The following is a 13121-nucleotide window of genomic DNA, read 5'->3' on the forward strand; positions in this document are numbered from 1 at the left end:
TATTTTTCATTCAGGGCTCCCAACTAAACTCCTCACAATGTTGCTGCTGCGTTAGGCCCGACCGCTAGCCTAGGGCAATATTCTCTTGAACGCGCACTGCCATTTTACGCTATTCACACCTCATAACCCACCCACCGCAAACACAAATTGCGAATTCCAAGAATGTATCACGAGGAAACCGTATGCATCAGCCAGTATGTCAAAAACGCAAGTGTGCGCCGGTGAGAGAAGTTTTAATGATAGGCGGAGAGGTTAGCCGAGGAATAGCCTTGGCATGCTACTTCATACACTAGCACACAAACTAAGAAAAAAAAAATAAATAAAACGCAGCAGGTGAGCACCATGAAATGAACAAAGTTGAAATTGGAGCTTTAATTATGGCACCGTAGACAAACAAAATGTTATCCACTTCTGAACCTTTCACTACACCAAATGCATGGATAAGATTTTGTTTATCTACGGTGCACTAAAGCTCCACTTTTCACTTTGTTCATCTACATTTCGTGTTCGCAGGTGGTATTCCTCCTAAGGACTTGTCAAGCACAATGCTGCTTAGCTTTCATTATCTGACGAGAACCGGCGTGTTCAGCAGTTAGGACAGGACTGACTGCCAAGGGAACGTATCGAATGGCTGACTTTAAATGAATGAATGAATGAATTTAACGTCACGAAGCAACAAAAGGGGCACGAGAGACGCAGTAGCAGAGGGCCCCATTTAATTTTGACCTGCTGGGTGTTCTTGAACGTAAGCCCAAAATTCAGTGCACGAGCGTTATTTGCATTCCGTCCCTTTATGTATGCAGTCGTCGCGGCTGACATTCGAACCCGTGATTTCAGGCTCAGCAACATAACTTAATAGCCACCGAGTCGCTGCAGATGGTGCTGTTAGGTGAAGGTAAAGGCAACGACAGCAGTTTACCGCGGGAGCGCACATGCAGAAATTGGCTCAGGCTTGAACCCCGTGGGCCATAATCTCTTGTGATAATTGTTATTAAGGCGAAAGCCTTAAATGGTGAGATGGTTAGATGGTCTAAAGTTTGACCGCCCGGAAAATTCAATGTCACCAAAATTGATGGTCCAACTCATGACCTTTGGTGGGAGTCGAACCCACGACCTCTGGTGTTAATTAAGGCAAAGTTAATTAAGGCACTCGAACTCATGACCTTTGGTTGGAGAAAACAATAGGAAGTAACGACGCATGCGAGTGAGAATGTCAAGTAATTTAATGAATGTCTCGAGAGCGCGCAGGCTTTCGCCTTTATCCTCTTTAGCGTACGCTAAAGTGACTGTCAACTTTTTGCTTTTCCGATTCTTGTTCCCCATGTTTTGTCGCGTCTGAGGAAATGAAATAACTGATTGGAGCGCTTATTAAGTGCGTATCCCTTCTCCCTGTTCCAGCGTTGGCCAGTCCCAACCGCGTGGTGCGCAAGCAGGTGCTCGAGCTCCTGTCGGCCGTGTGCGTGTACGCGCCGGGCGGCCAGGCTCTGGCGCTGGACGCGCTCGACCACCTGCGCGCCTCCACGGGCAGGGAGCACCGGTTCAGCGTGCTCGTCGACGAGCTGTCGCACCCCGAGGTGCTGCCTTACGCCGCCACCGTACTCGCCTTCATCAACTGCGTGCTCATCAGCACCGACGAGTTCCGCGAGCGGCTGCGCCTGCGCAACCAGCTTCTTGGTGAGTATATACGCTCTCAACAGCAACACGGGTTATCTTCGACCGACCACTGTCTTTGACACTACAATTTCAATCCGATATAACGCGCACCAGTTCTAGCTTACTCGGAGCACGTTTCGTCAATAATAAGCAAATACATTATTCTATATAGTATACGCGAAGAGAACACCGCGCCATTGCGCCTGCGCCGAACCGTTTCCGAGATGTCTGCGCAACCACAGTGGCGAAGTGCCCGTTCGGTGTATTGCACCGGTGCGACGTTTCTGGCCTGCTATGACTCCCCAGTCACGGGGACGAGCGACTGTGTCGGGCTCACCGGAGGGCTAAGGGGTTTCCGCAGTGATATATTGACGAAACTACTATTTCAGTGAGGCGTTCCGCGGTACTAAAGCCGTACAATGCAAGTACATCTAGATACAACGTATTATGACTGCTCAAAGCATCCTAAGAGATATCATAACTATATAGCGCAGTTTCCGGCGACGCACCCTATAGAAGTTTCATTTGAACTTGGCGTCCGTCTAGTTCTCGTATACAAGCCACTCTGCTTTCTATAGGACTATAATATATGGAGTGTGGCCATCTTTGTTCACTGTCGGCGTACAATGAAATACGATGCTGCAAAACGCAAGCCTGAGACGGTAGCAGTGGAATACAAGGTAACCGCTTTGCAGACGCCACGTCTTGGACAGTGTCGTTCAGTTTCTTTGATTCTTTCTCATCATAACCTTCACTGCTCCTCCTCTTTTATAAAATCATTGCAGCCTATGGGTCGCTTTCGCCTTTCTATACGCTGTTGCTAAGAGATAAACAGACACTGCTCGGAATGAAGCGCCGCATATTCACGCAAACTGTCGTCCTCGCGTCAGTGAATGCCACGCAGCCTTGTCTGTCAGAAGTTGTTTGATACGAAAGCACAACGGCTTTAACGCGTCCCTTTCGAAATTCACTTTTCCCGCGCATCTGTGTTTTGCCTTCCCGATTCAGTTATTGCGGCACCGCCTTGTTTTTTTTTGTTTTGTTTTCTTTTCGTCGTGGCGTCACATGTTGGCGAAGCCACGCATGCCGCGGCTCTGCGAGCACTGACGCGCATCAATTGTCGGATTGTTTGCAAGCTGTAGTCGAGATAGCGCACTTTTGGAATGCTGTATGCACGGCGCTCGAATGCCTCGTGAGGCCGCTCGCTTGAACGACGGCCCAACTTCTGTCACAGCCAACCAACTGGACGCGCCATATGTCTACTTTCCGAGCTGCGGCGGCAAGTGCAATAGCAAAAAAAAAAAAAAAAAAAAAAAAAAAAAAAAAAACTACAGGAAGGAAAAAAAAAAGTGTCATTCCAGGGATCATGCGCATCCGTGCCCAAGTGCATACGTCTAAGCATTCTGTGTTGTGTACCTCGCCTGTAAGAGGGCTGTGCCGTAAAGGCTTTTCGAAAACACGATACGATTGTTACGTTTATAGGAAGACTATACGACTGTCGGGCGAGAAGCGTTGCGGAAACGTGATGAGACTATCGCAGCTGGTCTATGGGCCCCTCTTTTTCGCGCTCAGGGCTGGGCTTCCTGGAGTTGGTGGAACCGCTGCGTCGTTCCGGCGACGACGAGTTGTTCATTCAGTGCCACGTGTTCGAGACGACCCGCGAGGCGGACGACGAGCACGCGCTCAGCCTCGGACTCACGGCCTCCGGAAACCACTACGAAGCCTTCGCTGCCGTCATGAACAAGGTGAGACGGTATGCTCTTCCTGGGAGCTCTCTGGCGGGACTGCGTGCGCAAGGTGAATCTACATGACAAGCGCAATCGAGTTTGTATGTTGCTAAGGAGCGTGTTAAATCATGGTTTCCAATTTGGCTGAGTTAGTTGCTGTTAACTTTAGACGATCGAGACAGCCAATCACAGAGATGAACGGTATGGACGGGGAATGGAGGAAAGGAAGGGTAGAAGGTGAAGGGGGGGCATGGCGTGGTGTTTTTTTTTTTTTTTTTATACGGCCCGGATGCTTATGGCTAGGGTTCCGTGTTGTTTTTCTCTGCGTCAACAAAAACTCAGGTCCCGAATTTGATGCAAAAAATCCTTTGATTCTATGCAAAAGCTTATACGTCTCATCACTTGGATATGCATATTGTGAGTAGATCAGTTATCAATAGACACCATTTTCAAGATCAGTAGACTCTCAGGTAGATCATAAAGGTTTCTCAAAGATTTGCCGCTGTGCGACTCGTGTCGGCCACGTCTACGTTCGCACCGCCCTCTCTTTGTCGTTGTTCCAAGCGCTTGCGTATCTAGTTTCCTTCCGCTCTCCCGTGGTGACGGGGCCGTCGAAACGTCACGCATGTCTAGTTTCCTCCGGCTCCTCGTCGCGGCGGTCCCGTCGTCCACGCGAATGTATATAAAAACAAGAAAGACAAGTTGCCATTCTCAATTTTGAATTTAACTTCTCTTCTGTCGTCGTAATGGGCAAGCCGCGTATAGTCCGCACTCCCGAGGAGCAACGCGCCTACGTACTAAAGAGCTTCGCTGGTCATCCACCTTCACAGAGTGGAATGGCTCATGATTTTTTCTTCTTCTGTGTTCGGTTGCATTCCTTTGAAGATTTGTAAGAAGCAGCGCTGAGTTGCGGTAATGCATCCGTGTTATCACACAATTTTTTTTTTAAACGAGTGAATGTGCTGTTTCTACAGGCGACGCTAACCATGCAACCTCCACATGCCTGATGTGGCTAGTAGATTGTTTGATTCGCCTATAAAAGTTATAGTAAAAACAAATCTGCGTCTCCCTAAAATTGCAACAAAAAAGTTAGTCGGTACTTAATGGGCACGGTAACATTTAAAAAATGGCCTATAACTCCATTCTTTGCTACGTTTGATTTTCGGCAGTACACTTTCGACCATCCCCCCCCCCCCCCCCCCTCACCCGGTGGTTTGACTAAGTCCGGTCACGTGATAGCATTGCAGACGCCGTGATTGTGTAAGTTTGACATTGTAAACAGCGCGCAAAGGGAAGAGGACAACTCATAATAATAATAATAAAAAACACACAAGACAAGCGCAATCGATCACTTGAAAGTTTGCACAGAAAAAAAAAAAGTGCTGTATGAATGCGGCCGCAAGTCAAGAAAATACCTTAAGGTACTAATATGAACTGAAAAAAAAAAAAACACGAACCATCAATGAACGCCGTTTCCTCTTTTGACAGCATTATCGAAGCAAGGCTGATGCACATGCCCTGAATAAACTTTCAGTTGTTAGACAGCGCTCGTCCTTTGTGTCATTCTTGATGGTACATTCGACCAGCTAGAGCGCTCTCGCAGTGCGGTTTCCATTCGGTTGTTCGAACGCTTGGAACACATTCGCTGGTTCATTCAGAGTGACGTGTTCTAGCTTAGAGCGCTCGGAGGCGCTCTCACCTGCGAGCTGGAAGCGCGACCGAGCTCCTAAAGCAACTCGATCACGTGGCTACTCTGATTGCTTTGGGAGCAGCTGTGAACGTTCGGCTGGGATGGACTTTCTGTGGCTCCAATCGTGATTGGACTGCGAACGGAGTTAGAGCACGGTAGGAACCAGTCGAATGTACCATTAGTCGTCCATGTCCATTTGCGCGTTACATGACAATGCATCACTTCCAACTTGCCCGCGTCACAATCATTCTGTAGGGAGTTTTGTCACTCTGTTAGGAGTTTTGCATCGTTAGTATATCTACCACAGCCTCCGACCTTTACGGACCCAGCGAGTTGCAAAGCTGCAGCGCGTATATTGAACTTGGACCCGTTTACCGACTCTGCGAAATCATCCGCCTAAAAGTAGGCAGACAAGGCCTTCTACACGATTTATATGCAACGGGTGTGTCGAGCTCATAAAGGCAGCTTTCAACTCGGCAGCTTCGAAAATCGAAAGCTCGATATCGGGAAAATAGAGAACAAACAACATTACGTAACATTCCTGCGCAAACCCAATCCCAGCACCTGTCGCTCGTGAACAAGCGGACCAGCTGGACAGTGACACGACGTGTGACGCTGCGTGTGTTTTCCGTACTTCTGTAAAGTCGTTCAGTGCCACAGACGAAGTATTCTCATACATCAATCACATGTCAGTGAGGTACCGGCACGTGCAGGGAGAAGCGCGATTGAAGATTACATCGTGAGGACAATTTTCGAGGCCTTCAGCTGCACGGATTACAACCCGGTGAACGAAATACCAGGATGGGGAGCCACCAATAGGGATAGGACTTAACGATACTCTGTAAACTACCTTGAGTTCGCGTGCTAGTGCGTTGCACGTTTGTGTTTTTTGTTAATTTCTGCCCCTCTTTGTTTCATCCCTCATCATAAATTACGCCTGGAGGAACATTCAAAACCTGTATCTAGGTTAACTTCTTCAGTTATTGAACTTTATCTCACTTTCAAGCCTATAAAAGCGAGCCGTAAGCAGAGCGTGGGAACGCGAGCGTGTACGGATAAGGAAATAAAATCTCTAAGAGGGCGAAACGGCCATGCAGTGGAGAGGTGGGCGGTAATGTCATGTCATCCAAGTGTGCGCGTAAAACGAAACCCATTTTTTCCAGCATGTGCACGATAACGTAGTCCATTAAGCATACATCCTGGATCCTTCAGGCCCCTTTGGGTTAGAAGGTCGGCGGTTACAAACATGTCGTGGCTGCTGACGCCCACCGGCGGAAATGTCCTTAACGCATAATTCAAGTCTGCAGTTGGTTACCTGGAAACCATGCTGGCATAGAAAATCAGCTAGCATTGCTTTGCATGCATAACCATTACGCCCGCATCACTCGTGTGGTAATCCTCTAGCACCAAATGCCAAAAGCGTCTGCATAGTTATTAGTTTTCTTAGTAAGGCTGTCTAGAAAAAATACTGTATATACAAGGAAGGATGAATGGGCAGGAATTTTTCACACAACTTTGACCATTTCTTACAGCAGTAGCGCAGTTACGTGGTACTCAATTTCGGTTCAGAAAGTAACGTGACTTCGTGCGTGGTTGTGATATTCGAAACAGCGGGAAGTCTCTTAGGTCAAAATTGAATCTCCCCAAAAAACATTTTCACAGCACATGCGAAACACTAGAGACTGGCGTTGAGCAAACATATTGAACGGTTGTCTCGTGCGCTCGCGCATCTTAAGAGGGTCCCTCAGCAGATTTAGACATTGCAAACATAGAAGCGCCGTGCGTCGATCAAGCGGTGAGGGTTGTGTCGTTAAAGTATTAACGCGATAGTGTTAAGGGCCCCGTGTCGTAGAAAATCCGGCGTCCGCGTGGGCGCGGCGCGCTGGCGTCGTTGGCGGAAATAATCATCCCGAACCACTTCGATCGCGCAGGACCTCCGCGTGGAGCAAGGCGTTAGTGAACAAAATTGAATTTCTCAAAGTAAAATCCGTCAGAAAAATAGTAAAGTACGACTTAACCACAACCTATAGACATGATAACGTCGGATTGTATATTGATTATATTCTCTTACGCCGAAACTCAAACACAAACCCATTTCCAGCGTTTCTGCAGCGCCGCGCCATGATTTCTTCCTTGCAAAAACACCATCCAGATGGCGCTCGCCTCCTCGGCAGCCTAGAATAACTGTATAGGCTCCCTTTAGGGAGCCAGCCTATACAGTAACTCTACGGCAGCCGCGCGCGCAGGCGAAGTTGGACAAAAAGTCGTAGTTTCGCCCGAAACGCGAAGCATCAATTGCGATAGCAAATTAGTAGAGAGCTATACGGAGTAAGGATAGTAGCTTTATCGGTTGTATGAACTTGGACACATTCGCTTACTAACTGAATTAACAAGCATGGTGTCAGCGCGCACTAGCAAACTTGAATAGATCACACTCGATGACAGCAGACGACTGCGCAGACAACTGCAGACAACTCCCTCCCTCCCTTCCATCCCTCCACGGCCTTTCGCGCGACGGAGGACTTCGCGTTTGCTCCCCGCCGTGCGTTCGCTCTCCGTGAAAGTGCGCGTCCCTCGCACACTTGCACATGCAGCATACGGCGCGCTGCCACGATCTTATCGCCCTTGGACTTTATACGGAACCTCACGGCGATGACGACGACGACAGCAGAAATCTGCTTGGAGTGTCCGTACTGTATAATTGCTATCACACTAAAAAGCTGCAGTTGCCGGGAAGCCTGATAAGCAGCCAGGGATCTTTGAGTGCTATCGCGTTCTACTCTTAAAGGCGAAGCTTAAGCGTTCTCCAAATTTTTTCACCTATTTACGCCAGAAAGGGAACTGAAAATTAAAACAAAAGCCCGTGGGCCCGTCCTTTAGGAGATGCCTCTCTCCCAGATAGCCTAGGAAACGTCCCGCCCGTACAACGTAAATCATTTACAGCCTTTGGGGCTTATCTTGCCCCTAAACAATAATCGTCATCTACGTTGAGTGCGTTACCTTTTTCAAGCGAAATTTGTATTGGCTTACAAGTTTAGGTAGCGTTGTCATGCAAAAACTCACGTGTGGCGCATACCCGCAGTGCATATGCGGGTATGAGCCAGGGTTATGCGGCTATTATCCAGGGACAAGAAAGAATGAATGAAAGAATGAAAGAATGAAAGAATGAAAGAATGAAAGAATGAAAGAATGAAAGAATGAAAGAATGAAAGAATGAATGAATCAATGAATGAAGGAAAGAAGGAAAGAAAGAAAAAATGAATGAAAGAATGAGAGAAAGAATGAAAGAAAGAATGAATGAAAAACGAATGAATGAATGAAAAACGAATGAATGAATGAATGGAAGGAAAGAATGAATGAATGAATGAATGAATGGAAGGAAAAGAAAGAAAGAAAGAACAGGTGCGGGGAAAACTACGCAGGTGCCAGATCACGTGACGCACGCGACCAATCAGGGTCGTTTGGTGTGTCGCGGGGAGGAAACGGGAAGGAAAGGGGTTGGCGCGCGCTCCGTCGGGTTTCCCTCGCCTCAGATCAGTTTCGGCGCACGGATGGAAAGGCCGCGCGTGGTGCGTTCCGCTGAGCAGCAGGCTGCGTTTGATCAACGGCGCCGCGAACGCCCCTCGGGAAAGGGCTTGTCGTCGACGTGCCGATTATAGCGTGAGGGCTTTAGAAGCCCAGGCGAAACGTCAGCGAGGAGCCGTGGACCCCGAGTTCTGGGAGTGCGACGTTGAGGCCAAACGTCAGCCTCATCTTGTCCTCCAGGAACCCGACAACGGTAGTGCATGCCTCGGCAACGCTAGCGCCAATTTCCCCGGTGCGACGTCCAGGTTTCAACGCGAGTTTCTCAACCGGAATTTCGGAGCCAGCTGCAGTGCGTGTGACCGGTTGTGGTTCGAGCACAACGTGGTACTCGTCAGTGCAATTCGTTCGGAGCAACACCGAAGAAGCACACGAGAAGCTCCGCTTACCCCCATTTCCTCGACAGGGGAGGGGCTACTGATTTTTTTTCACTCTGCGCTATCAACTTTCCTGTCAAGAACGCTGTATACCGCTCATACGCGCCTGCCGTTTGTGAGTTACAGAGAAAAAATGCACGTTATAGCGGAAAAAAAGGCACGCAAGATCGAGAGAGAGAGAGAGAAGAAAGGAAAGAAAGACAGGAATGCTAAACACACACGCACACACAATTCCGGCAGAATTCACGTTACGATGGATTTCAACGTTAATGTGATTAGTATTGAAGCAATTGGCCTGCAGTATTACTAAATAAAAAAAATGTAGCGACACATAGCGTACAGGTGGTGTCCAGAATGCGACGTCTATGACGTGTTTCCGGCTCCCGCAATAGCTTCCGCCGTATGCAACCAGCAAAAGCATAGCCTTTGGGATCTGCATTTTTTATCCAGACTGCGTCACCGTAGTGAGGCGTGGATTAGGACACCATGTATAGCTACCGCCGAAATGAGTCTTGTATAAGCCGTGTGCTGCAGCTTCGCTCCTCTCTCGCGCTTCAATTCCTTGATTCACGCTGCGCCATCCAGCGGTGCACCCGCGAAGTCTGCGCGCGACCTCCAAAATGCGTGACGCGCCGGTGCGGGCTAACGCCGAGAATTATTCCCTCGCTGCCAGCGGGCATTCGTGGCGCAGCACTAGAACGTCGCGCAGTTGTGCTTGAGAAACCGGTGTGACGCGGGTTCGGTTCCGCCCAGCGCCGGATAAAATTTTAAACGATTCTTTTAACGGAATGTGTCGCACTCCCACAGATGGTTTGACAGTGGCTAAATACAAAGCCATCCTACACTGCGAAGTGGGTGAATTTCGGCAAGAATGCTAATCGCGTTAAAATTTGCAAAGCCGTAGGCAGAGTGTGTAGATAGGGGTGTGTATGGAGAACGAAGTAAGCTCTACCATGGCCAACTCCGCAGTGATGGGCGGGGGAGGTAGACGTAGAAAAGTAAGAAGGAACAAGAGAGAAACAGCACATGTATGCGATCTCTGCCGTTCACAGCGCAGGATAACATAACTTCTGAGTACTAAAGTCGCTTGAACAGGTTTGTTGTCCGTAAGAGTCGCGACAATGCATTCGTATCCCTCTGCTGCGACGGCTTGTGAGGTCGATATTCCAAAATGATCTGTTCCGACAATGGTCCGCCATCAATGCAAGCTAGTGCAGTCCCGAAAGATTGTATCTGTACGCTGTATAGAGGACAATTATTCTACGGAGACAAGGTATATTCGGCAAAGAGTGAAAACTTCTATTCGAGTGTAGCGCTTCTGCGTCACGTGAGTGGCACCTGCAATGTACAAAATAGCAGCTGCAGCAGTAGCAGCAGAAGCGCGAACAACTTGGGGAATCAGATGATACGTAGGAGCTAACTTCCTCAATAATTGCACCTCGCTGGAAGAAAATAAACGAGAGATGAAACAATAAAGGAGAGGGCCGTGACGTAAACTTCACGTGGACCTATGGTTCCGATCTTTTAGAAGGCAGAAGAGGAATTTCGCTTTTGGGCGTTTGTCGAGGGAAATGGGAGAAAGCCTCTGCAGCGAAGAGAGGCTTTCCGTGAAGAGGGTATAGCTGTAGCTTTCTCCTATTATGGACTCATGACATTTAATTTATCTTGGCTACTACTGAACCTTTTCTTATTTCTTTTAGATGCGAAGCATCTTATGCTCTGGGCTACGTCACTCCCTGGCTCCCTCCATCCGCCGTGCGGCGTCCACACCCCTACTGCGCATGCGTATCCTCCTCCCCTTCCTCTCCTCTCCTTGTATCATCTCCTCTCCGACGCTCCTCTCCCCTCCGGATTGCTCAACGAATGGCAACACCTGCGGCTCCGCGCGCGATAATGCGAAGCAGCTTAGGTTAGAGGCGCGACGCTAGGCGCCCCAGAGGCACCGGCAACAATCACCAACGCCACGCGCGTTCGGTGCGAACGCGGGCAAAACGCCGACGGCGTCGACAACAGTTCTGCGCGTTGCTGGTGCTGCTGCATGTCCAAGTTTATACAGCTGATAAAACTACCTTGAGTCGACCCCATGGCTGCTTCGCGTACTACTCAGGGTTCCCCTACGGGAAGATGGTGTAATTTTTTTTGTGCGGTAGAACGCTTCCTGAACAGCGCTTCAGAACTTTTGGTGCTTAATCAAATTTCTTTGCAGAGCTTGACGAAGAACCCTTCAACACATACGTGCGGTCAGCTTTCACGTGCTGACGGTGTGTCAGTATATGAAGGATTGTGTGCGCTGCGAAGTTTTCGGAGACGGGCAAAGTTAATTTAGCTTTTTTTCTGCTGCTACAGCCGTTGCAACTATGTAGAGCCGATCTTTGGCAATCAACGTTTAATTAAATTTTTTCCCGCTTGCGAATTGAAGTGGCCATGACGCACGGCGCCAAGATGGGAACAAAACGAGACTGAAAACGAACGAGATGGACACGATTTGATTTGACGTGTCCGCGAAGAGCGCAGAGGAAAAGGGGATCGTAAACAGCCGATTGTCACAAGAGCAGTTTGGCTCGACACAAGAGAAGCGTTCAAAAATTAAAGTCTGTTTTATATTGGTCCGATGGGAATTAGACGTGCCACTCGATGCTCGAAAGAAGAGACAGAAAACTGTGCACTATGTTGTTCGTATACGCCGTTCTTCCGCTACTCGCAATGGAATGCGCGATATCGTCATTCGCTACAGATTAAAATTGCTATGGCTGTCACATCGTTGGACTGGCGTCTCGTTCCTTTTTTTTTCCTGCTGTATAGCTGCTGTCTAGAGACTGAATTATGTCCAATTTCGCCGGAAAGTTTTTTTTCTATGAACATGGTGCCCTGGAACAGACAGCCGATCTTCCACTTCAATAGAGCGCTCGCCGCCGCTCACGGCTTTGAAATTAAGCGTGCGATGCGCGGAGAAGCTGTCTCATTTCAGTGTCTCATTTTAGAACTAAACAGCACCAACCATGCGAACTATAGTAACTATACTATAGTTAGCACTTCTTTATTCACCTATGTTTTTCAGTTAATATTTTGTGCCACCGTGTTACCGTTTGGTAACATATACCTTTATCGAAACGACATGCGAATGCCGTATTAGCGGAGATGCGCTACCTGTGTGTCACACTCTACGCTCTGCAAGGTACCAACCTTCTGACGCGGCTACTTTTAATATTTCTGTTGAAAGATCGGCACATAGTTGCAGATGTATTAGTTAGTGTCACATACTCACTCTGGGGAATAGGTCGAGAACCGGGTAGCTCAAAATGAAATAAGAAGAAATGTAAAAGAATCAAAACAAAATATGAAAATAGGCAAGTTAGAATCAAGAGGTGGGTTAGAGATAATGAGTTTAATAAATCTAATAAATAAAAACAAAAAATTGAACTCAGCCTTGCGGAAATGAAACGAAAATCTAAGGGTTGAATTTAGAGTTTAATATTTATTGTATTGACGCTGGAAGAGTATCCTGGATAGCAGCGCGAACCTTCGAGTCGCTGTGTCCAAGAGTCGAGGCACCTAACGTTAGTATATTTGGAAAACTGAAACGTAATCCAAGAATGTGGCGCAGTGTTTCTGAAGTTGCTTTCTACGCAAGTGCGATCGTTCGAGTCGTCATCCGCGTTTTCTTAGTTTCTTAAAGCTTTCGCTGGTTGTTTACCGAAAACTTGAGAGAGTGCGTTTAAAAGCAGTCTCAGCAATAGAGTGCGTCTAAATATTTCGTATGATATGTCTCTACAGCATTGCCTCGTCATGATGCAAAATGGCGGTAAGATAGCCCCATTTCTACCGTCAATCGATACGTTCGGACCAATAATACATCGGTGTATTGATGGTAGAAAGTGCTCTTAGCTCCTTCATTATTAACCCAAGTTAGGAATAATCTGGCAACATACGTGGTAAGCTTTTACCAACTGTCTTACTAAGTACTACGAAATATTTGGGCGTGTGAATGTAAAATATTGCTTTGCAAGTGGTGAATTCGTGCCTGCGTCTCAACAACGACTCGCCGTTGTGTGTGCTTTGTGTATTTGACAATGCGCATGAAAGCTGCTCAAT

At 47.9% G+C, this 13121-nt stretch overlaps 1 protein-coding gene across 1 annotated transcript in view; it reads left to right on the plus strand.

Moving 5' to 3' along the window:
* Positions 1-13121, plus strand: part of LOC119449828 (inverted formin-2-like) — a 148223-nt gene that overhangs the window by 13549 nt on the left and 121553 nt on the right. Inside the window, 2 exon segments of the mRNA XM_049665458.1 lie at positions 1399-1674; positions 3226-3398. Coding sequence (XP_049521415.1) covers positions 1399-1674; positions 3226-3398 — 449 coding nt within the window.

The sequence above is a fragment of the Dermacentor silvarum genome, chromosome 4 (assembly GCF_013339745.2).
Source record: "Dermacentor silvarum isolate Dsil-2018 chromosome 4, BIME_Dsil_1.4, whole genome shotgun sequence".
Classification (NCBI taxonomy): Eukaryota; Metazoa; Arthropoda; class Arachnida; order Ixodida; family Ixodidae; genus Dermacentor; species Dermacentor silvarum.